The sequence below is a fragment of the Hippichthys cyanospilos genome, chromosome 21 (genome assembly GCF_059441005.1).
Source record: "Hippichthys cyanospilos isolate Australia breed blue-spotted pipefish chromosome 21, RoL_Hcya_1.0, whole genome shotgun sequence".
In the NCBI taxonomy this organism is placed as follows: domain Eukaryota; kingdom Metazoa; phylum Chordata; class Actinopteri; order Syngnathiformes; family Syngnathidae; genus Hippichthys; species Hippichthys cyanospilos.
Window position 1 is genome coordinate 701,289 of NC_142389.1, and position 19,913 is coordinate 721,201.

The 19,913-nt window shown below is 45.8% G+C and overlaps 4 protein-coding genes and 1 long non-coding RNA gene across 7 annotated transcripts; 4 read left to right on the forward strand and 1 right to left on the reverse strand.

Annotated features, from left to right (window-relative positions):
- The first annotated feature begins 601 nt into the window (after positions 1-601).
- On the forward strand, positions 602-3,191 carry bloc1s4 (biogenesis of lysosomal organelles complex 1 subunit 4). Its single transcript, XM_088405051.1, has 5 exons — positions 602-1,010; positions 1,660-1,731; positions 1,816-1,917; positions 2,226-2,360; positions 2,510-3,191. Exons 1-5 carry the CDS (start codon positions 696-698, stop codon positions 2,612-2,614), a joined length of 729 nt encoding a protein of 242 aa, XP_088261177.1. The 5' UTR covers positions 602-695; the 3' UTR covers positions 2,615-3,191.
- Positions 3,192-3,456: 265 nt separating this feature from the next.
- On the forward strand, positions 3,457-6,756 carry LOC148405974 (nuclear transport factor 2-like). The gene is made up of 5 exons (XM_088404768.1): positions 3,457-3,612; positions 4,994-5,114; positions 5,189-5,260; positions 6,215-6,313; positions 6,504-6,756. Exons 2-5 carry the CDS (start codon positions 5,010-5,012, stop codon positions 6,630-6,632), a joined length of 405 nt encoding a protein of 134 aa, XP_088260894.1. The 5' UTR covers positions 3,457-3,612; positions 4,994-5,009; the 3' UTR covers positions 6,633-6,756.
- Positions 6,757-7,485: 729 nt separating this feature from the next.
- On the forward strand, positions 7,486-12,310 carry rrm2b (ribonucleotide reductase M2 b). Its single transcript, XM_088404759.1, has 9 exons — positions 7,486-7,678; positions 8,546-8,695; positions 8,762-8,878; positions 10,148-10,281; positions 10,611-10,705; positions 10,785-10,918; positions 10,994-11,098; positions 11,179-11,292; positions 11,777-12,310. Exons 1-9 carry the CDS (start codon positions 7,610-7,612, stop codon positions 11,927-11,929), a joined length of 1,071 nt encoding a protein of 356 aa, XP_088260885.1. The 5' UTR covers positions 7,486-7,609; the 3' UTR covers positions 11,930-12,310.
- On the reverse strand, positions 8,086-13,287 carry LOC148405976 (uncharacterized). Its single transcript, XR_015863969.1, has 2 exons — positions 10,120-13,287; positions 8,086-8,928 (listed from the first exon to the last, which is right to left on the reverse strand). It is a non-coding gene; the product is annotated as an uncharacterized LOC148405976 (long non-coding RNA).
- Positions 12,658-17,760, forward strand: mtdha (metadherin a). 3 transcript variants are annotated; one of them, XM_088404758.1, is made up of 9 exons: positions 12,658-13,137; positions 13,890-14,006; positions 14,071-14,182; positions 14,251-14,406; positions 14,936-15,202; positions 15,282-15,344; positions 15,950-16,160; positions 16,346-16,398; positions 16,475-17,706. In XM_088404758.1, the coding sequence occupies exons 1-9, from the start codon at positions 12,760-12,762 to the stop codon at positions 16,543-16,545; spliced, it is 1,428 nt and encodes a 475-aa protein (XP_088260884.1). In that variant the 5' UTR covers positions 12,658-12,759; the 3' UTR covers positions 16,546-17,706. The 3 variants fall into 3 exon arrangements, with proteins under 3 accessions (XP_088260884.1, XP_088260883.1, XP_088260882.1); XM_088404757.1 differs by having other exon boundaries at positions 12,664-13,137; positions 13,947-14,006; positions 15,950-16,146; positions 16,332-17,760; XM_088404756.1 differs by having other exon boundaries at positions 12,666-13,137; positions 15,950-16,146; positions 16,332-17,760.
- Positions 17,761-19,913: the final 2,153 nt, after the last annotated feature.

The following is a 19,913-nucleotide window of genomic DNA, read 5'->3' on the forward strand; positions in this document are numbered from 1 at the left end:
CAGAATATCAAACAAAATGCTGGAGGAGCTGAACTGTGGATATTCGCATTTAATGGTGGTGGGGGGCGAAACACAGCAGAGTCCCCATTTAGCTCCATCCCTGCAAATTAAAAAAAAAATAATGACGATTACCGTAATCTCTGGCGTTTGACTTTACTACAACCTAGGCTGCCATCCGCTGGGCAAAATTGTAACAACAATGTTTTGAATGACAAACACGCAATAATGTAAACATTACAGTATTTTGAGGCTTTTTTTACGGCGGTCAAAATGTTTCATTATAGTGTATTATAGTTGTTTACGACGACATTCAGAACACGGATGTCGTTTTCAGCCGATTCATAAAGGTGTTTGAACTTTCATAAGTAGTTCTTCGGCCATGTTTTTCGCGAAGCGCTTCTTAGTTCCTCGCGTTGTTTTTCATTGCGTGCAAAACTTACAACTCGGCTAAAAATTAATGCGCCTGCTTGACAACAGGGGATGTAATAAGTTGACACCACTTAAACAATTTTAATGACCGATAATCGTATATTTTCACGACTGGTGCGCTTTTAGTTGTTTGGACCTTTCCGGTCGCCGTCGGCCTACCAACCACGTGACTAAGTCAGCTGACTAGCAAAACACCGCTGCGGTCTTGCGGCGCCTCCGGCGGCAATCACTCACCTGAGCAACTCACCTCTCGTGAGTCAGGCGATATGGAGCACCGTCGCGCGGACCGGGTGGGCCTCCTGTCGCCCCTGGAGGAGTCGAGCGCCGAAATCAGCCGGGACAGCGGCATCGTGTCGCAGAGCGCCAGCAGCCTGTCCGTGGTCAGCGACATCCTCAGCAGCGGCACCGTGTCGCAGAGCCCCAGCTTCGGCGCGGCGGCCAACGTCGTCCCGTCGCCCAGTCCGAGTCTTCACGAAGCGGCGGCGGCGGCGGCCCAGAACGGTCCGGAACGCCACGACGAGGACCTGCTCCACACAGCCCTCGCGTACTCCTCCTACGTGAGGGCGACGGCGGGAGAAGAGGTAAACATTCGACAAAGGCCAACGCTTACTAGCTTTGAAAAGTGCCTGCCGAACCCCAATAGTATTGTGAATGTGCAAATCTTCCGAAACTATACGCAGTGAGTCGATATAAAACACGTTCCGGCAAGAAAGAAAGTTCGGCAAATACGTTAACGTCCATCACCTGGATAGTGCTGGTCACGTGACATGTTGTTGCCAGGCAGGATGGGATGACTACGCAGCCCAGCATCAAATTCATTCGCTACTTCGATTGCCAGATCATAACATTTTACAATTACAAATATTTGCGTCAAGGTTTGTCACCAATGTGACATCACTTCAATGGATGGCCTCTACTGAAAGATGTTATACCTTAAGAGATGGACTTCTGCCCATAAATGAGTGTATTTATGCACAGGTCCATTTTGGCGGTCTGTATTAGCTATGAAACCAACCCTGGTGTCAATCTTCGATGTTAAGTGAATGCGTATGACGACCGAGCACGTGTAAAGAAGGCCCGGTTGTATGTGGGGAGTCAAGACAAAGGTCTTCCTTTGTGCACTTTTTTTTTTCTTCATTTTCCTGGAGAAAAAAAATCTAAGCCTAATTTATTGAATTCCAGCCAAAGCTCATCTTGTCACATATCTGATGCAAACTATACCTCCTTCAGATTCAGTGCTTGGAGAAAAGCCTGGAGGAAATGCTGACCAGAGTGGACGAGTTTGTCGGCATGCTGGATATGGTACGGTCGGGGCGTTCCAGGTCGGGCGTCACAGATGCATGTTTGTCATACTTTTTTTTTTTTTTTTTTTTTATGTGTTTGCAGATTCGCAGCGACACATCACAGATTGTGAGCGAAAACCTACCTCAAATTCAGCAGAAATCTGAGGAAATGAGACAACTGTATAGACGCATCGACAAGTTAGAAGTAAGCATAGTTCTGCGCTATAAGGCGCACCGGATTATGAGGCACATAGAATAGAAGCTACAGTAGTGGCTGGGCTTGCTTTATGCATCCACTGACCAGGTATCGGCTCAATGCCAATACTTGGCATTGGTACTCACCTATCCCTCGTCAAATTGATTGACATTTATTAGAATGTATTTTACATTAGTTAACTTGTTTCCGCAGTTATATAACAAAATGCCCTCTAGAACGTTCACCGACACCGCAGTGATATTTTTTTTCCGTATGAATCCCAAATGCAATGTTGGAATGTTGACATTTGCCCGCAGAGCTTCGTCAAGATGGTGGGAGCCAACGTCGGCGCCATGGACGAGCAGTTGACCCAGGCGGAGGGAGAGTTAGCCACGCTACCGGGCGCCTTCAAGAAGATCTTCCGCACAATGAGCGTGCCCGGCTTCTTAAATGTGAGGCCCGCTCGTCCGTAAGACTCTTGACCCGACTGTTGACGCCGTGCTTTTGTTTACTCTTATTTCTTTCTGTATCGTTATCAGGTTTTGATCTCTTTGTTTTTTTGTGTGTGATTTGTACTTTGCATCTTTCCGTTGTCTTATAGAAACCAAACAGTCCGCGAAGAAGTTCGCCACATCAGCAGCATCAAGAAATCCCTCCGGTGTTCTGCACGGACGACTACATCGTCACGTCGCAGCAGGCGGAGTGACGCAGCCACAGAGGCGTAAAGACAACACTAAGGTCCGACGCTGAGCAATAGCCCACAAGTCACCGGAGGCCCGCCGGGTGACACTGGACTGTAGCAAAAAAGAAAATGTGATTTTTTAAAATTTTTTTGAAAAGTGCCTAAACGGTCTTGTTTTCCGCTGGGTGTTAGCTTTGTGACAAGCCTGAAGCATCTTCCAAGCTTCTTCTTTTTTTTTTTGGTATGGTTTGTTGAAAGAAAAAAAAGCGCATGCTGTCTTAAGTGGATATCCAATCAGTCTATTTAATCACTGCAGCAATATGGACCTCAAGTATTACATGTCTTCCATTTTAAAATACTCCCTGTATTTCTAGCTTGTTTCGATACTGGCTGCATATTTGTCATTTAAAAAAAGCACAGTGACTATTATGTTACGTTTGGCTTAGTAGTGAAACGGTGCCTGAGCTTTTTGGCAAAGAAGTGGACCTGATGGGTGTGACGTCACCCTACTGTTATCACATCGCCTAATTCCTACAAATAAGACGTTGGAGGTTTATTTTGGCCACATTTTCGACAGCAATTAATAAAATTTTGTATGTGATGACGTTTACTTCTCTTTCTCGTGACGTTAACAAAAGTATTTGACGCGTATACGAGAAGGTAAAAAGACGTCTAATTGAACCTATCGGAAGTTGCGCTTAGATATGCGCACGCGCAGAAGCGGTATAGCTTGCACAATGCATCGTGGGTTGTGTAGTTAAACAGTTTCAATGTCCTTTAGAATGGGCGGGTCGAGGACAAACCTGTCCAATCCATCATTTGTAAATGTCACGTGACCATGCGAGGGACGAATCGCCGAGACGGACAAACCGCGCGTGCACCTTGTTTACGCATTTCCATTGGCCAGTAATTTTGTGACGAAAGGGGTGAGAGGTAACGGGGACTCGCCCATTTGCCGCGGCCCTTCCCCGCGTCACTCAATGCAGGCCTGGCCGGCTCTCGACTTAAGTGTCTTGAAACTTGTGAGTATCACATTTATCCCGTTCTAAGACTTACTCTTGAATAAGAATTGCCCCATTGAATAGGATCGAGTGTATTGTCGGCGTAAGTTTGTGGCCGAATGGGGAAACGTTAAGTGTAAGCTCACGGCAGCCTTCGAGGCATGAGTTAGCATCCGATGCTACAAGTTTTGGGCTTGTTTTTAGCTGCGTCGTATTCCGCTTTTCTCGGGGGACCAAGCAAGAAAACATCAGCGCAGGACGCTTTTCGCCATTATGAGTGTCGCAAGCGTGCTCGAGTGTGTATACCAACCGACTTCGAATCAAGAGGCGGGTTTTATACGTTCGACTAGTTGCCAGCCAATCAAAAAAAACAATGCATGTGCTAGCGCTTCCATTTATGGAAAGTTTCAAAAATCGCAAGTTATTGTAAACTTTCACCTGTCAGTAGAATCAGGCGCAACCGTCAAACCGCGATTGGTGTTTTGACACCTTTTTCAAAATTACTCATAACGTTATATTGTTGAGTTGTCAATTTGAAGGCTCTTATTTTGAAATCTAATCAAAGACAGGATGCAGCATCCGCCACCATTTTGGCCGCAGACGGTTATGTGACTCACCAGCCATCCATTTACCCCGAAGTGGTTGCCAGCCAATCGCAGAGCGCGCGTCGGCAAACAACCATTCACTCACAAACACACCTAAGGGCAATTTGGAGTCTCCAATATACCCACCATGCATGTATTGGAGAATGTGGGAGAAAACCGGACTACCTGTAGAAAATCCACACAGCACAGAACTGTGTGGTTATTAATTGCCCGTTTAACAATTGCCGTCTTTTGCCATATGCACGCGGTCGTAAACTCTGCGGAGCGCGGACGCAGTGCAACCTCAGGTAGATATGCTAAAATAACCTCCAGTTGCGACGCGAGGAAAAGGAAAAAAATCTGCTAGGAGCTCATTCAATGTTACACTGGCGCTGCGTTCCCTGACCGCTCACAATGTGGGAATACTGAAACAACCTGCAACAAATCTACATCTTACGGATATGAACACAAGAAAATATGAGTTTACAAAAGCTTAGCAATTCTGTTTTGCTATGGTTTTGACATTGTTGTCAACCTGTCGCTGCATCCTATTTACGCCAACATAGAAAATAGCAGAATTGAGCCCAAATTTAAGCGTGCGTTTTATACTCAGGCGTATCTTGTATTTGCGAAATTACGCTATGTGCTTATGCAGTAAACCTAGGGACACCCGCGTGGTGGCGTAGTCCCAGTACGGAGCCGCGTGGTACGCCTTGGTTGCAATCGTTTGGACCTTTTCGGTCATTCTGCTCCTGACTCTCGTAATGGAAAACAAATATAGCGTTTTATTGTTTATTGACCACCATTTTTTTTCGTAGTTCCGGGGTGTCAACCATGCAGGGGGGTGAAATTGACTGCCAAAGAGTTGGCGAAGGTTTTGTGCAGTGGTACTACAACCAGTTTGACCACACCAACAGGATGGAGCTGGTCAACCTTTATGTGAGCTGGCGCCGTCCGTGTTGCTCGCAGTGTGACTTTGAATCATGCCCTAAGCTTATCTTACTGCTTTTTAGGCTGAAGGTGCAACTCTAACATGGGAAGGAACACTCTTCCATGGGAGAGAAGCCATCGCCGGTAAACTGACTGTAAGTGCTGCGTCATTAACGTCCAAGTCAAACTTCTGGTTTTTTTGGACTATAAGCCGCACCGACAAAAAACGAGCAAAGACGGATAAGACGGATAAGCCGCGCCGGACTATAAGCCGCTATTCGTAACATCGGATTTTTATGCGGAAAGATGGTGTATGGAAGTTTTAATTGCCCGCTTACAGCACACATTGCACGTAATTCATACACGCAGTCATACATACAGTATATATACACACAATCACGTATAAAATGCCACAAATCTCTACCCAAGATCTTAGTCATTTTATACATCGCTTTCATCTTTTTAACACTATATCTTTAAAACCCTTTGAATACAGCCACTGATTCACATCTTTTCAGTCCTACTTCATTATTGTTCCACAAATTGACAATAGACACCCATTTGAAATAAAAGCCACAGCGCTCAAATCATGAGAAAAAAGTTGCGGCTTATAGTCCGAAAAATACGGTATTCTTGGCACATTATTACCCACCTCGCCATTTACACTCCACAGGCCGTGTTTCCGGTATTGTACAGTAAATTTTGGACCGCTGCTTCTTTTTTTTTCTCGCACTTTAAGTGAAGCCTGGGGCGGCTCATCTGCAGTTTTTTTTACGAGCCACCAGAGGGCATTCTCCCTGTAAACAAAGGTAGACAGAAGAAGACACTATCAAAGTATGGATTTTGAGTTTGAACTGCTATTTTACTGGCCGCCAAGGGGCACTCTCTACTAGTAAATGCTGGCGAGTACGTTACTGATGTGTTGGTGCGGTATTCTATTCCAAGTATTTTAGTAACACAAGTCAAAGCAAAAAAAAACAAAACATTCCAACTCTAATATTGGTTTAGAGTGCCCTAAATAAAAATGCTTATCTTAAGATGGAACTATAAATCTTTCAAAAAAGTGATTCTGTCATGAAAGCCGTCTGCTTGTGTTTGCATCCGCACAGGGTATGCCGTTCCAGCAAATTAAGCACATAGTCACAGAACAGGATATCCAGCCCACAATAGACAACAGCATCCTCATCATGGTCTTTGGACAATTAAAAGTAAGCAGCATGTTGTGTGCCCTTGAATTGTTCTTCGTTTTGGAAAGAAAAAGATAGCGGAGCAACACAATGTCCGTGTCTATGACTTTAGAAAGAAATGTATTTTTTTTTGGGTGTCAAGGGGACAAAAGAAGGCATCTATTTGAGGGAGGTGTTTATTTATTTATTTTTTTTCTTTTTTTGCCGACAGACAGACAACGATCCACCTTTGGCCTTCCACCAAGTGTTCATGCTGAAGCCGCAGAACTGCAACTGGGTGTGCACGAATGACGTGTTCCGCCTGGGTATACACAACATAGCCGCCGTGGAGTCTCAGTAGACTACCAACTGGACCCCCCAAAAAAACGAACAAAAAAAAACTCCTCATCCCATCTTTCCTCATGTGTGTCATACTTCTCCCTAAGACTTCAAAAAAAAAAAGGAAAAAAATCTGACTACACAAATCTCTTGTATCTTCTTTGTTCATTTGTAGCAATTCTACAATTGTGACATTTTCAGCACAGCTCCACATGCAACAACATGACCTCCCGAAACAATGATTTTGCTACATCTGACTTTCCAGCTGTTCGATACAAAAATGGTGATGACAGAATCCAAAGGGAAAACTTTTTAACTGGTAATGATATTTAAAACAATCTATTTCAATATAGTGCGGAGATTTCTTTGGCTGTAAAATATGCATGAATCAGCGTGATCCAACGACACTTAGTCACGTGATAGAGCGATCATTTTTTTTAAAATTCTAATCTATAACGTTAAACACGTTTGTATTTAAAGAGATTCTCCATGTATTCGGCCATTTTCAGCAGTAATAAGTTGTGTCTGATTCGATCAAAGTCTACATTATTTTTCATGCAGATTTAACTTTTGAAAACACATTTTGCCAATGGCTGTAAGAGGACATCACTGCTCTGTTGATGAATGTCACGTGACAAGCAGTGATCGTCATCGCCCAAACCCGGATGGCATTTTCAAGCGATAACAAATTACAATTTGATCACGTATTTAACTGTGACTGGGAGTTGAATTTAAATTAACCTTTATTATACTTTTAAAATGGGCCAATCGACCCGAGGAATGCACTTTCGATATGCACATGAAGTCGCTCGCTTATGAACGGAGTTCTCTGCAGGATGGCGGTGACGTAACTTGAACGTGTACATGTAATTCCACAACTTGCCTCCGAGGGGCGCCAGTGCAGGTCAACTGCTTCTTGTTTGAGGACGTCCCTTTAAATGGCTTAACCAACAAAACAAACAGAAAAAAAAGCTTACGCCTGCGTCGCATGAGGCCAGAATGACACCGACGCCCGGGAGAAGCTGTCAAGACATGGACCGCTTGAGTGACGACCTTCGCGGAGAACTGGTAAGACGATAAAGACATTCCCTTTAGCATTGCATGCTAGCGCTAGCTAGCGAGCGGCGCACCGTAAAATGAACACCGGGGCGACATTGGCTTAAAAAAAATGCACTGGATCGGTTTGACATTAAATCAAATGTTTTTTTGTTTTGTTTTTTACTCAAATGTTTTTTAATACATGTATATAAATAAGTTGAATTATCCTTCCGTCCGTTTATCCCTTTTATCCTCTCGGATTTCTGTTTATGTAAATTGAGAACGATCAGGGTAGGTGGTTTTTTTTTCATAGTAATTGATTTATAGAGTTATCATTGTAAGATGCTTTTGAGACTCCATCTCTTTCCACCCCCTCAAAAGATGCGATTCTTCATTGCATTTCCCGTTGGTGCTGTTGGATAATGTTCCTGTCTTACTCAAGTTCCATGAGACGTTTATTTTCCTTTTCTGAGACCCAAACAATTGCAACAAAGTAACCAACAACATTGGAACGGCGTTGGAGCGACCAAAAACGTATTTGAACTGAGGCGCTTAACACTTTACAGTTAGATTCAAAAGAGAGCTATTTATTTGGAGATAGGCGTTGACGTGTCTTGACATTTCAGAACATTTGGTGATTCAATGTCTGTGTGTTAAAAGCAATGTCTATGGCCGGAGATCATTGCTCTTTTCGTCTTCGCTTTTCATGACAGGGATGAAAGTTACCGAGGCATTAATTTGGGAAAGATCTCTTCATGATAAGTCGAACGATCCCATTCTCTGGAGCAGTTTGACGCAGTCAGAAGTGACGCAATTACTACCCCACTATTTTCACGGGAATACGAGAAATATGTCCCCTGTGAAACAGAAATATACCAAAAATAAATTTCTGCGCAGAATGACGTAAAAGACAAAGACGCAGACAGCCAGGAGGAAGAGCCTCTCCTCCGAGAAAACCCCAGGCGCTTCGTCATCTTCCCCATCCAGTACCGCGAAGTCTGGAAGATGTACAAGCAGGCCCAGGCGTCCTTCTGGACAGTGGAGGAGGTGCACGTTTCTTTTTTGCAGTTAAGCCCACAGCTACCGCTCGTAAAACACTCTGTGTCCTTTCAGGTGGATCTCTCCAAAGACCTGGCCCACTGGGATCGGCTCAAAGCTGAGGAGAAGCATTTCATCTCGCATGTTCTGGCCTTCTTCGCCGCCAGCGATGGCATTGTGAACGAGAACCTGGTGAGATGAACGTGCGCTGATGTAAGCTGGAGGCCTCACTCAAACAAAACCTAAAAGAGTCAAGCAGAAACCGCATTCAAGGTGATAGGAGGACAAAGCGCTTGAAGTGGTCAAAAAGAACCAGTTTTCCATTAGCGTGCTTAATAATATTATCCTGTTGGTTTAAGCTAAGTGGATTTAAAAACAAAATCAATATAAATGAAACTTGATGTTCATTCGTATTTTGCTGCGTCGCTGCTCCGCTCCTATCAAGGATATTTTTCTGCGGCAACCTTGCGTCGACAAACGATAGGAACTGAAAATATTTTTCTGTATATATTTTGGCATATATGAGAGTTTCTACCAGAGGTGGGCACTTCGACAGCACCGACAGACCTTCCTTCAGTCCGTCGCCGGCAGACGCCCGTTTTTCAGACGGACCGACGAATGATGGGAATGCGAGCTAAAAATGACGGAATTGAAATGTTTACCCGTCGTCGTAATCGTCAGGATAGACATTATGCCCCTCGGACCGCCGCGCCCCTTTTTGATAACTGAAATAGAATTCAACTGACTTGGATTTTGAATTTAGACAAATGTTCATGAAACCGTCTTCTATAGTTGTAGGGAAGGCGATCATGAGAACCAACATCCACTGTTTACACAGTCATGTAAAGCATGATAACGCCATTCAGTGGACACGATTGATAATTGCACTCGCGTCCCGTTTATTAAACATGGTGTATTACAGCCTAGGCTTAAAACCCTTAGTTGGCTGTGTTTTCGTGTTACACTTATATTACTGTGTTTTTTTTCAACTGCAATGTAGCTGTAGAACCACAGACATGGTGTTAACTTTAAGTAGAAAAAAAAAAATCGTATGAGTGCAGACAGAATGTTGACTCACGAGGGAAGTGAAGTTGATTCCGCTGGTATCAGGCCGGAAGAAAAAAAAAAAGGGATGGAATTGTAACCGCTAACTTCCTCAAACTCTCATTTCTCTGAGAGTGACTTCAAAGAAATTCACTGCCAACATACATTGGTTAAAAAATTGCGTTGGCAAAATATGAATTAAGCAGCTAAATCCATCTCAGAGGGCGGCCATTTTGCCACTTGCTGTCCACTTGAAATGACATCCCAGTTGCTGGGGTGAAACAAGTCACGGCTCTGAACTTTTTGGAGTTTGTGGACCGTGATTGGCCGTTGCAACTGTGTTGTCATTTTCAGTAAAAAAAAAAAGCACTTCAGCGTTAAGGCCTCACTTTGTTGTGTGTTGCCGTGTGGAACCAGGTGCAGCGCTTCTGTCAGGAGGTCCAGATCCCTGAGGCGCGCTCCTTCTACAGCTTGCAGATCCTGATGGAGACGGTGCACTCTGAGATGTACAGCTTGCTCATCCACACCTACATACGGGACCTTAAGGAAAGGTTTGTTTGTTTTCTTCATCAAACAGAAGACCACATCGACAGACGGTTGGAAGAACTGTATTTTAAGCGTGCACCTGTTTGAAAACAGAACAAATCCTGGAGCCCTCTTTACCCACAGTTTTGTGGTGGCGGCACCTGGAGTGACTTTTTTTTTTTTTTAACTGTCATAAAAATGTAGAACAACGTATTGCGATGGAATGACATGCAAAAAAAAAAACGGGAAAAGCATAACAGATGACCCTTGAGCTGAGGTCATATGGGACATCCCAATACACGACTTGCTTTTTCACCGAAATATCGTTTTTTTCCCCCCTTCGCTATATTTCAAGGGACTATCTGTTCAACGCCATTCAAACGATGCCCTGCGTCAGGCGCAAGGCCGATTGGGCGCTGCAGTGGATCAACGACAGCCGGTCCACCTTCGGTGAGGACCAAAATAAAAAATAAGCAGTAATTCTATACGTACGGCCACTGAACATTTTGAGGGGCTGCGCCTTTTGCAGCCGAGCGACTGGTGGCCTTCGTGGCGGTGGAGGGCATCTTCTTCTCCGGCTCCTTCGCCGCCATCTACTGGCTGAAGAAAAGAGGCCTCATGCCCGGCCTGGCCTACTCCAACGAGCTCATCAGCCGGGACGAGGTCGGGTTAGGGTCGCGCGCTCCCGAGGCGCGGCGCTAACCAAGCCGGCTCGGTTTCCCGTTTGCTGTCGTTCAGGGCCTGCACTGCAACTTTGCCTGTCTGCTGTACGGCTACCTGGTGAAGAAGCCTCCCGAGGACCGCGTCAAGGACATCATCGGCAAGGCCGTCAGCATCGAGCAGGTCGGCCCGCCCCGGCCTCTTTTCCCAACGGCGCGGCGCGCGCTCATCAGATACGGCGCGGGCCGCTTTTGCCGAGTCAGGAGTTCCTGACCGAGGCCTTGCCGGTGGATCTGATCGGGATCAACTCTTCCATGATGAAGCAATACATCGAGTTTGTGGCCGACCGCCTCCTCGCCGACCTGGGGCTCGACAAGGTAATTCCGGCCGCCCGATGGAAGACTGTACGCGCTGCCAAGCGGTAACAGAAAAGGAAACCTCTGGAGGGCCAGTACATTTAGTACAGTTTGACTCATCTTTCCAGGCCGACAGAATATTGTGTACTATATCTACTGTATGTGAATATGGGCGGTATCAACTAAAAGATTGATTTGCAACCTTAGAACTGCAAGAATGTAATATCTGTGTTGTATGTATGGCAACACTGCCTTCCAGTGGTCACAGTTGTCACTACAGTGCTCAATTGGCTTATACTCGCTAAGCATTAGTCAAGGGTGTCAGCTACCCTCCACGAAAAACGTATTGGATGAGGACTGTATTACATTTTTAAAAGACGAGAATTCTCATACATGGCACTGAAAGAGTTCAACTCAAATATTTGAATTGAAACACATCATTTGAGTTTTTCAATGTCATTTGTAACCTTTTATTTTTCCCTTTCCTTTTTTTTTTAATTCGAAGGTTTACTTCTCTGAGAACCCGTTCGACTTCATGGAGACAATTTCGCTGGAGGGCAAGACCAATTTCTTCGAGAAGCGGGTGGGCGAGTACCAGAGATTGGGAGTCATGTCCAGCATGATGGACTGCGAGTTCACGCTGAACGCCGACTTTTAAAATGACATCTTTTTTTTAACTTATTTCGTCCGCGCAATCAGCCTGGCAAATACCAAAAAACGACTCTTGAGCATCTGCAATAGCACGCACTCAAATTCATCCGCTAATTATTTGCTATTTTCACAAAGGCGTAACATGTGGGAGCGAGCCGCAGTTTTATTTGCAGTGCTTGCCGCACGGGAGGGCCGTAGCCCGATTTCAAACGCCCAGGCTCAAACCGCTTGTCCACCCTATATCGAGAATACATCTTTAAAAATAGTCATACTTTGAAGGGTTTTACTTTGGACCCATATATAGTATTTTATGGCATCCAAAGCCTCGACTTCCAAAGTTTTATCGTGTCTTCATATTTAGGGCAAAATAAACCTCTTTTGTAAAATGTCTGTGCTTCAATTTATTGCGGCTACTGATCGCTGATGCCCAAATTAATACACACGAAAAATAGTAGTGTTTAATTGAATAGGGATGTCACTATTCAAATACACTACTATTTTCCAGTTAAATGGAAAACAATTTGATCGTTGTTTTTCATTTATGAACCAAACTTTTTCAATGTGTTAAAAGAATTTTAATGTATTGTTATTGTCTTAATTTGATGCTATGCTCTTCATTCATACGTCACGGATTTGTATGGTTCTGCACCTTCTCGGTCCGCACTCCAGCCCAGACGGCGGCGATAAGCGAACATTTAGCCGCCGACTATACCAAAGAAGAAGAAAGGGGCCACAGGCCTGACGTCACGTCTGCGTTAGCATGCGGGCGCTAACAGCCTAGCGGCTAACTAGCTAACCGCTAGCCGCTCCGGTCGCTCGCTTCATTCGTAGCCCACCATGGCTGGAGGAGACTGGCGGGGCTTCGCGCTGGAGGAAGCCGAGCTCCTTTCCGGTCGCCTCAAGGACCTTCTGTCCTCCGGCCAAGCGTACGTCCGCAGCCACCTGGGCTTCGACTTGGGTCTCAAGCCCGAGCTGTACCCGACGTGGCTCATGCTGACGACGGCCGCCGTCGGCGCGCTCCTCCTGCTCGCCGTTTCTTGGGCCGCCGTCTGCTTCGGCGGCGGCGGCGGCGGCGGCGGCGGCGGCAGGAAGAAGCGGAGCATCCCGGTGAGCACCCCCGGCGGCGTCGGCAAGTCCGTCGCCAAGACCCCGGTGAGCAAGACGCTGAAACCGGAAGAGACGAGGAAAAGAAACGCCAAAAAAGCGGGGGAGAAGGTCGGACTTTTTGTTGTTGTTGTTGTTTACTTGTGAGCGTCGCATAGCTTATTGGGCTAAATGAAGTTGCTTGATGTGCAACAATAACGAGGACGCCATTTTGTCATAATTGAATTGGCAAGGCTAATCGTTGAGCTCATGACATGTCACGTTCAAATATGTTTTCCCCATGTACGCACGTTACATTAGAAACCGTTAAATTGCTATTAAAATAATTATTCAAAAAAACAATCATTTGACTGCTCAAAGTGTGAGCATTAGGTGCGAAAAGGCTGGGGTGTCCAAACTTTTTGATTTAAGGGCAGCACACAGACAATGAGAGCGTACAAGAGCCGCTTTTCAAATTCGTCGGGTTTAATTCTGTGAACACGCTAAAACAAACGAGCAAGCAATTATACTTGGGCTGCCACGATTGAATATTTTTGGGTTGATAATTACGAATCGAATTAGTTGAGAAAAATGTATTTTGCATTGAAAAAAAATCCCAATTGGGTTACTTACAAATTCATGATGTTAATTATTTAGTGTTTTTTTTATGCAAATAGTTGTCAGTGGTGTGTAGACTTTATAGGCTGTGTCAAATGATTTTTGAATTTCACGTACGCTGTGGGTTACTGAAAAATGTACGGCAGGCTTCAAATGCTCCCTGGGCAGTAGTTTGGACACCCCTGCAATAAAGAGATGTATTGCTAGCGCTGTACGATCATTTTTACTCGTTAAGCTTTGTCATATGTTATGTCGCATTTAAACAGAAGCCTCAGCCCAACGGACAGCTGGCTGCAGCTGCTTCTGCTGTGTTTGTGCAACAGGAAGTCAAAGTCCCGCAGGTGCTTTCCAAGCTGCAGCCCGCGTCCATCAAAACCCGGAAGGTAAGTTTTAACCGCGGCCTCTTTCGCCTCCAAAATCCGATGTCGTTTCCGTCCCTGTCGGCAGGCGGCCGAAGCGCAGCCGCCTGCGCACTTGAAAAAAGATAAGAAGAAAAGCAAGGCCGACGTCAAACCGCAGCAGTGCGTGATCACGCTTGACGCGAAAGAACCCGACGAAGGTGAGAAGGTCGCCTTGCGGACTAAAGCGCTAGCAATGCAGGTTACGAGATTGTTTTTTGGCTTCCAGGCGCGTGGGAGACCAAAGTCAGTAACCGAGAGAAGAAGCAGCGGCGGCGGAAGGACAAGGGCCCCGAGTCCTGCGGCGCTCCGGAAGGGACGCATGCTGCCAAGAGCCACGTGGAGTCCGCCAGCAATGCGAAGAAGAAAAACAGAGGAGCTAACGGTCGGTGGGAGTTTCGGGGCATCTGTTCCTAATCCGGTCTCGGGTGCGGCAGCCCCCATCTCCTGTAGGGGCAACCCCAGGCGTTCCCACCCCGACCGAGAGCGGGCGCGGGCCGATAACCGACTTGACAGTTTACCCCGGTGTTAAAAAGTCAAAGTTTCAGTAATCGCTAATGCTTTTCTTTTTTTGCGTCATCGATTCATCAAGGGGGCGTTTAAACGGAAACAATGCGATTGACCAGTTGCTGAGTTGATTCAACAAGCTTCCGTTTTAAGAATAACTACATCTCACCCGCCGCGTTATTTTGTTTGTTTGTTGTTTTTTTCAATATTTTCTTTCAAAATGAAATAGACTGTGTTCAATGTAGATTTTATACGGCGACACCATGATATTTTTGCCCAGTACCACGGTACGGTCAGAAAGTGATAATGGCCCATTTTGTTCCACTCGCTCCCCGACTACAGAAGCATCCGTCGATGCGTGATTCTTGAGATGGCTTGTAACGCTGCTTCGTACCACCTGCTTTCAGAGACTCAGAACTCCAGATCAGCCACCAAAGCGCCGTCGGGTCAGGGGGGCGACGGCGTCAACGGCGGCGGGCGGACCGAAGTTTCCGCCAAGATCCCGTCCGCCCAGATGGCGCCCAACGAGACGGGCAAACGGGCTTCCCGTTACCGCCCTGGAGCCGAAGCCCGGAACCGGGAGTCCCAAGGGGGCGCTCGGACGCGGGCGGCCGACACGAAGTCGGACTTGGACCCGGCCTCTTTGTCCGTGCTGCGACCGAACGCGACGGCGGGTAGGACGGGCCGGCTCGCGCTTCCCGTCTGGAGGCCGCGCCGCTTTTTCTCCTCACGCGTCCGTCTCGTCTCCTCCAGAGCCTCTTTCCAACTCCTTGGAGCTGCGGTGGGCGAGTCACGCCGACGAATGGGGCGGCGCCAGTGAGTGTCTTTCACATGCCCTCTTCACCTGACACGCACATTTATTTTTGTTTGTTTCCAAGCCAACCGTTTGCCATTTGATGAAAAATCTTGGAAAGAACAAACAATACATCCTGAAACATCGTCCGCCCCCAAAAAAAGCTCTAATCCAGCCGGCGTCTAAACTACGGCCCGTAAAAGTAAGCGGTTATGTGGCGGGCAAATCATTTGAAAGTGGCCCTTGCCAAAAAGTTCGGACACCCCCGCCAATAATATTTCAAATCACTATAGCCACGAATAGGTGCACAATAGACTACCGCTAAGGTTTTTGAATTCCCTCTCTGTTTTAGCATGACTTCCTAACTGCATTTTACCGGTTCCGTTTTTATGGTTGTGCAAGTTCTACGTGTAACGCGGGAAGCTCCGCGACGGTCAACCCGGTAAAATTCGTCTTTGACGTTGGCATGATATGAGATCCGTGTTTTTTTCCGCCAAATGGCAGACGAATCCAGTTATTTACGAGAGGCGGCGCACGTTTAGTTTTTGACGAATGACGGACGTAAGCTGTCAAAAGACAAGCGGCAAGCGGGGCAGGTTTTTACCGCAGCGACTTTTTTGCGGCGCAGGCGGCGCGGACCCCACTTGCGACTGGAACGCTCCCGCCGAGCACTGGGGCAACTACGAGGACCCCCCTGCGCTTAGCGGGCCGCCGACTCAGCTGAAGCACAATGGCGAGGATCCAGCGGGAGGCGCCGCAAAGTCCAAGAAGAAGAGGAAAAAGAAGAAGAGCGGCCAAGAGGAAGCGCCCGCTTTTGAGGCTCAGGCAAGAGGGTTTTTTTTTTCTCTCCCTCTCCCTTTTTTGGGGGGGGGGGCTCTGACGTCATCATATTATTTCATATTGACAAAATAACGAGCAATTTGTCAAGGTGTCTTCTGGGTCTTTTATTTGAGGGGGGTCTGCCGCAAATGGAATTTCCGTCCCTTTAAACGAAAGTCGTGTCGCTGCAGGGGCTCAAGCCGGCGGCCAAAACCGAAGACGTTCCCGCCCAAAAGCCCAGCATCTCGTCGTCTCGCAGTGAGTGGCACTTTGCGTCCAAAAGCCGAAGGTGAGCGGCGCCTCCAAGCGTCCGCTTTGCGTTTGGCGGAGCGAGCCGAGCAGAACGCGGCGCCGCCGGCGGAGACGGCAAAAAAAGACAAGAAAAAGGTCAGGGGGGAAACCTAAAGCGTCGACTCCGTTTTTTATGCAAAACGATTGTGGGATTTGCCCTTATGCAATAACGAGCAGCTTCTTTCTGGAAAACGGTTTTGAATCCAATGCAATGATTGCTAATAATAAGAGCACGACAAAGCAGTGGAATGTGGCCAGGAGGCGCGCCCATGGACGTGAGACTCATTTGCACTATTTTTGCTGCACACTGGACTTTGACGATATTAAGTTTTCTTTTTTTTGCACTTGTTTGTTTACACTCTGGTCAATGATTTCCCTGCTGTCCGTAATTGTAAAAAAAAAAAAAAATCTTCAAATGATGACTTTTTGTGACTACAGGAAAAAAGGTCAATGCGGTTCTAATTGAACAAATTGCCACTAGGGGGCACTGTTTCAAAATCGGGACTTACTGATAGTTCATAATTATTTTGAAACGTTTGTCAAAGACTGAAGCGTCACTAACGGATAACAAATTGATCAGACCTACGATTTACAGTTTAAATTGTTAAACAACAAAATAATCACCGGAGGGCAATAACTTGAACTATAAAAATCGTGCACTATAAAACATGAATTGAAAAAAAAGACATTCAAAAACAGCCTCTAGAGGGCAGTGTGATGTTAATGTCCCGAGAAGGGCCTGAAAAGACATTTTTAAAATGATTTAAAAAGAAGTGTATAAATACGTGTTTGATTTTGTGACGAACGTGCAAGCGGCTTTAATTGGAACACGTAAAAACAACAGCAAGCTGCCGGATTTCGACTCTGTTGCCTTAACCTGTCGCTAGTTGTGTTACGAACCCTGTTTTGTTTTGTTTTGTTTTCCTCCCAATTGTGAATTTGATGTCAACCGGGTCTTGCGTGACCTTTTAGAAATAGGAAGCAGCGGTAGCCCGAGCTAGCGTGCCGCTCTGTCCGTTGCTTGTCTTTGCCGTCAGTATTTGAAATGGATAATGGGCCAAAGCGTGGCCACTCCTGCGTCATTTAAAGCCAACGAGACCGCGGCGGGCGCTCCGAATGACGCGCGCTCTGTCGATTTGTCCGGCCAGTGCGTGAAGCACTTTTTTAATTCATTAAAAAAAAGATGGTTGTTTGTTGTGTTTAAAAAAAAAAGAGCGAGACGAGGCCGGGGCTTGATTTTTACTGATGATTGAATCCAAGACTTTGTTTATTCAGGTAATGCAAATTCTTTGTATGTATAAAAATGTACAAATAAATTGCTTGATTTTACACGTGGAAGTTGATGAACTTTGTTAGGAAATGAGCTTGACCACTTACTCGTCGCTGAAAAAAGCTCGTGTTAAAGAAACATTGAAAAACCTCACTTCAAAATGGTACTAATAGTGCTGTTGTTTTTTTCTCTAAGCTTTCAGTTTTGGTCAATGAAGAAGTGACGCTGTGGCTCAAGTGGTATTATTTAATCCTTCATCGATATTTCAGAGAAAAGGGCGAGTGTTCGGTATTACAGTGCCTCTGCAAAGAAGCATACTCGACGCCATTTTTGTTGTTGTTGTTTCTTCAGCAGCATTGTCACATTGAAGATGGACGTATGAATTGAGGGCCGATGGTTCGAACGAAACCGGATCTGGGAGAGCTCAGGCCAAGAGTCTAGTTGTGTACCGGAGAGGTGAAAAGCCACAACCACCGATCCAAATATAAGCCGCCCGCTTGCATGGAGGACAACTGCGATTACAAATCAAATTCTTACAAATCAACGGAAGAACAACGAGAATTGTTGAATGCGACTCAACAGAAATAGAATGGCGCAAATCATCTCTGAAGAACAGATCCCGTCTTGTCCAAGTTTTCAAAAGCCTGATTTTAATGGGTCGAGTGCTTGGCAGTTGCAGTCCACGTTTCCATGCCACCGTTTGGTGAGTTTGAGTTTTTTTTTTTTTCCTCTCCATGGACCAAGGTCCCTCGTTCGGTGTTTTGGTTCGGTCGCGTTTGAAGGGCTTTCCCGTTTTGGCCACCGAGGGGCAGCAGAGGCCGACGAAAGCCAAGCCGTCGACTGCGCCCAACAAAAACATCCGCCTGGAAGTCCCGTTTACTCCGCATGCTCGTTATCTTTGTCTTGAACCTTGTTTCATTCGTCATAGATGCCGAACGTGCGCGATTCGCGTCGGCGCGGCCCCTTTGCGCCCGCATATAGCAGCCCGTCGCTGTATTTTTGCTGAGCCGGCTTGCGTTGCATTCAAGTGTTGGCTTGTCAAAAAGCTCCGTGAATGGACGCAGCCAGGCGGACGCGGATGGGCGGAATTGGGCCGGCCGCCAAACGCTGACCTTCGTACAACGCGGCGGACCTGCCGGGATTGCGGTGCACATGGCTTTTTTTTTTTTTTTTTTTTTTGGCGGGGCGGGGGGTCAGCATGCCGCAAGGTGGCCAAAGTTCACTGGGACGAAGAGAACCAATGATGTTTTCTTCCATGCTTACGGAACAAGGCGCCTTCCGGTTCGATTGTGTGCCAGGTCTTTGCTCCATTGACAATAATTCATCATCCTGTGACTAATAATACACACACACACACACACACACTCTGTTAAAAAAAAACACGCACACACAACAACTCAATTAAAATCAGGCAACGGATTGCTCAAACCTTTTTGTTTTGGTTTTATTGCCTACTTTATTATTTGCTCGATTATGGAATGTAGTCTGCTCGGGGAAGTGAACGGAATAAGAATTTCATTGTGTGCTATTATGCATGCGACAATCAAACTCTTCCATTTCAAACTAAACGCAATATTATTTATTAAATGCGACTTTTAATAATTATCCATTGAAATTTCCAATTGTTTGTAATCCATTGCCTCATTTTAATTCAGCGAATGGGGTGTTTTTGTTTACAGTGTTGTGAGAAAAAAAAACCAACATACAGTATTTACTCATAATAAAGCAACAGATTACAAGCAATAATATTAAATATGAAATAAATGAGACCCTGAATAATTACCCACTTGGTATGAGTTTGCTTTAAATAGAAAAGAAAAGAGAATGAATTAACAGTTAAACAAAAATAGGGAGTTTTTTCTTCTTTCTAAATGTGTAAATAATCGTATTAGAATTCATGCGCACATCCAACATTATTTTAAAGTCATGTATGTATTTCTTCATATTTCTTTTAATCTGTTACCTTTTTCTAGTAAATGTGATTTTTTTTTTTTTTCCCCCCTCCTTACAGCTGGAGACAATTTTTGCAACTACGGCGGCTGTTGAGGGACAAAAAAAGCGTCGATTTCACCTTGGAGGTACACGTTTCCCTTTTGGACTTTTGTGTTTGCCGAGCGAGTTCATTTCGGAAAGTTCACAGCGTTCCAAAAAGGTCACGGTGGAAACAAATTGCTGTGTCTGCGGAGCCCGCGGGCTCTCCCGCTGTCCTCGA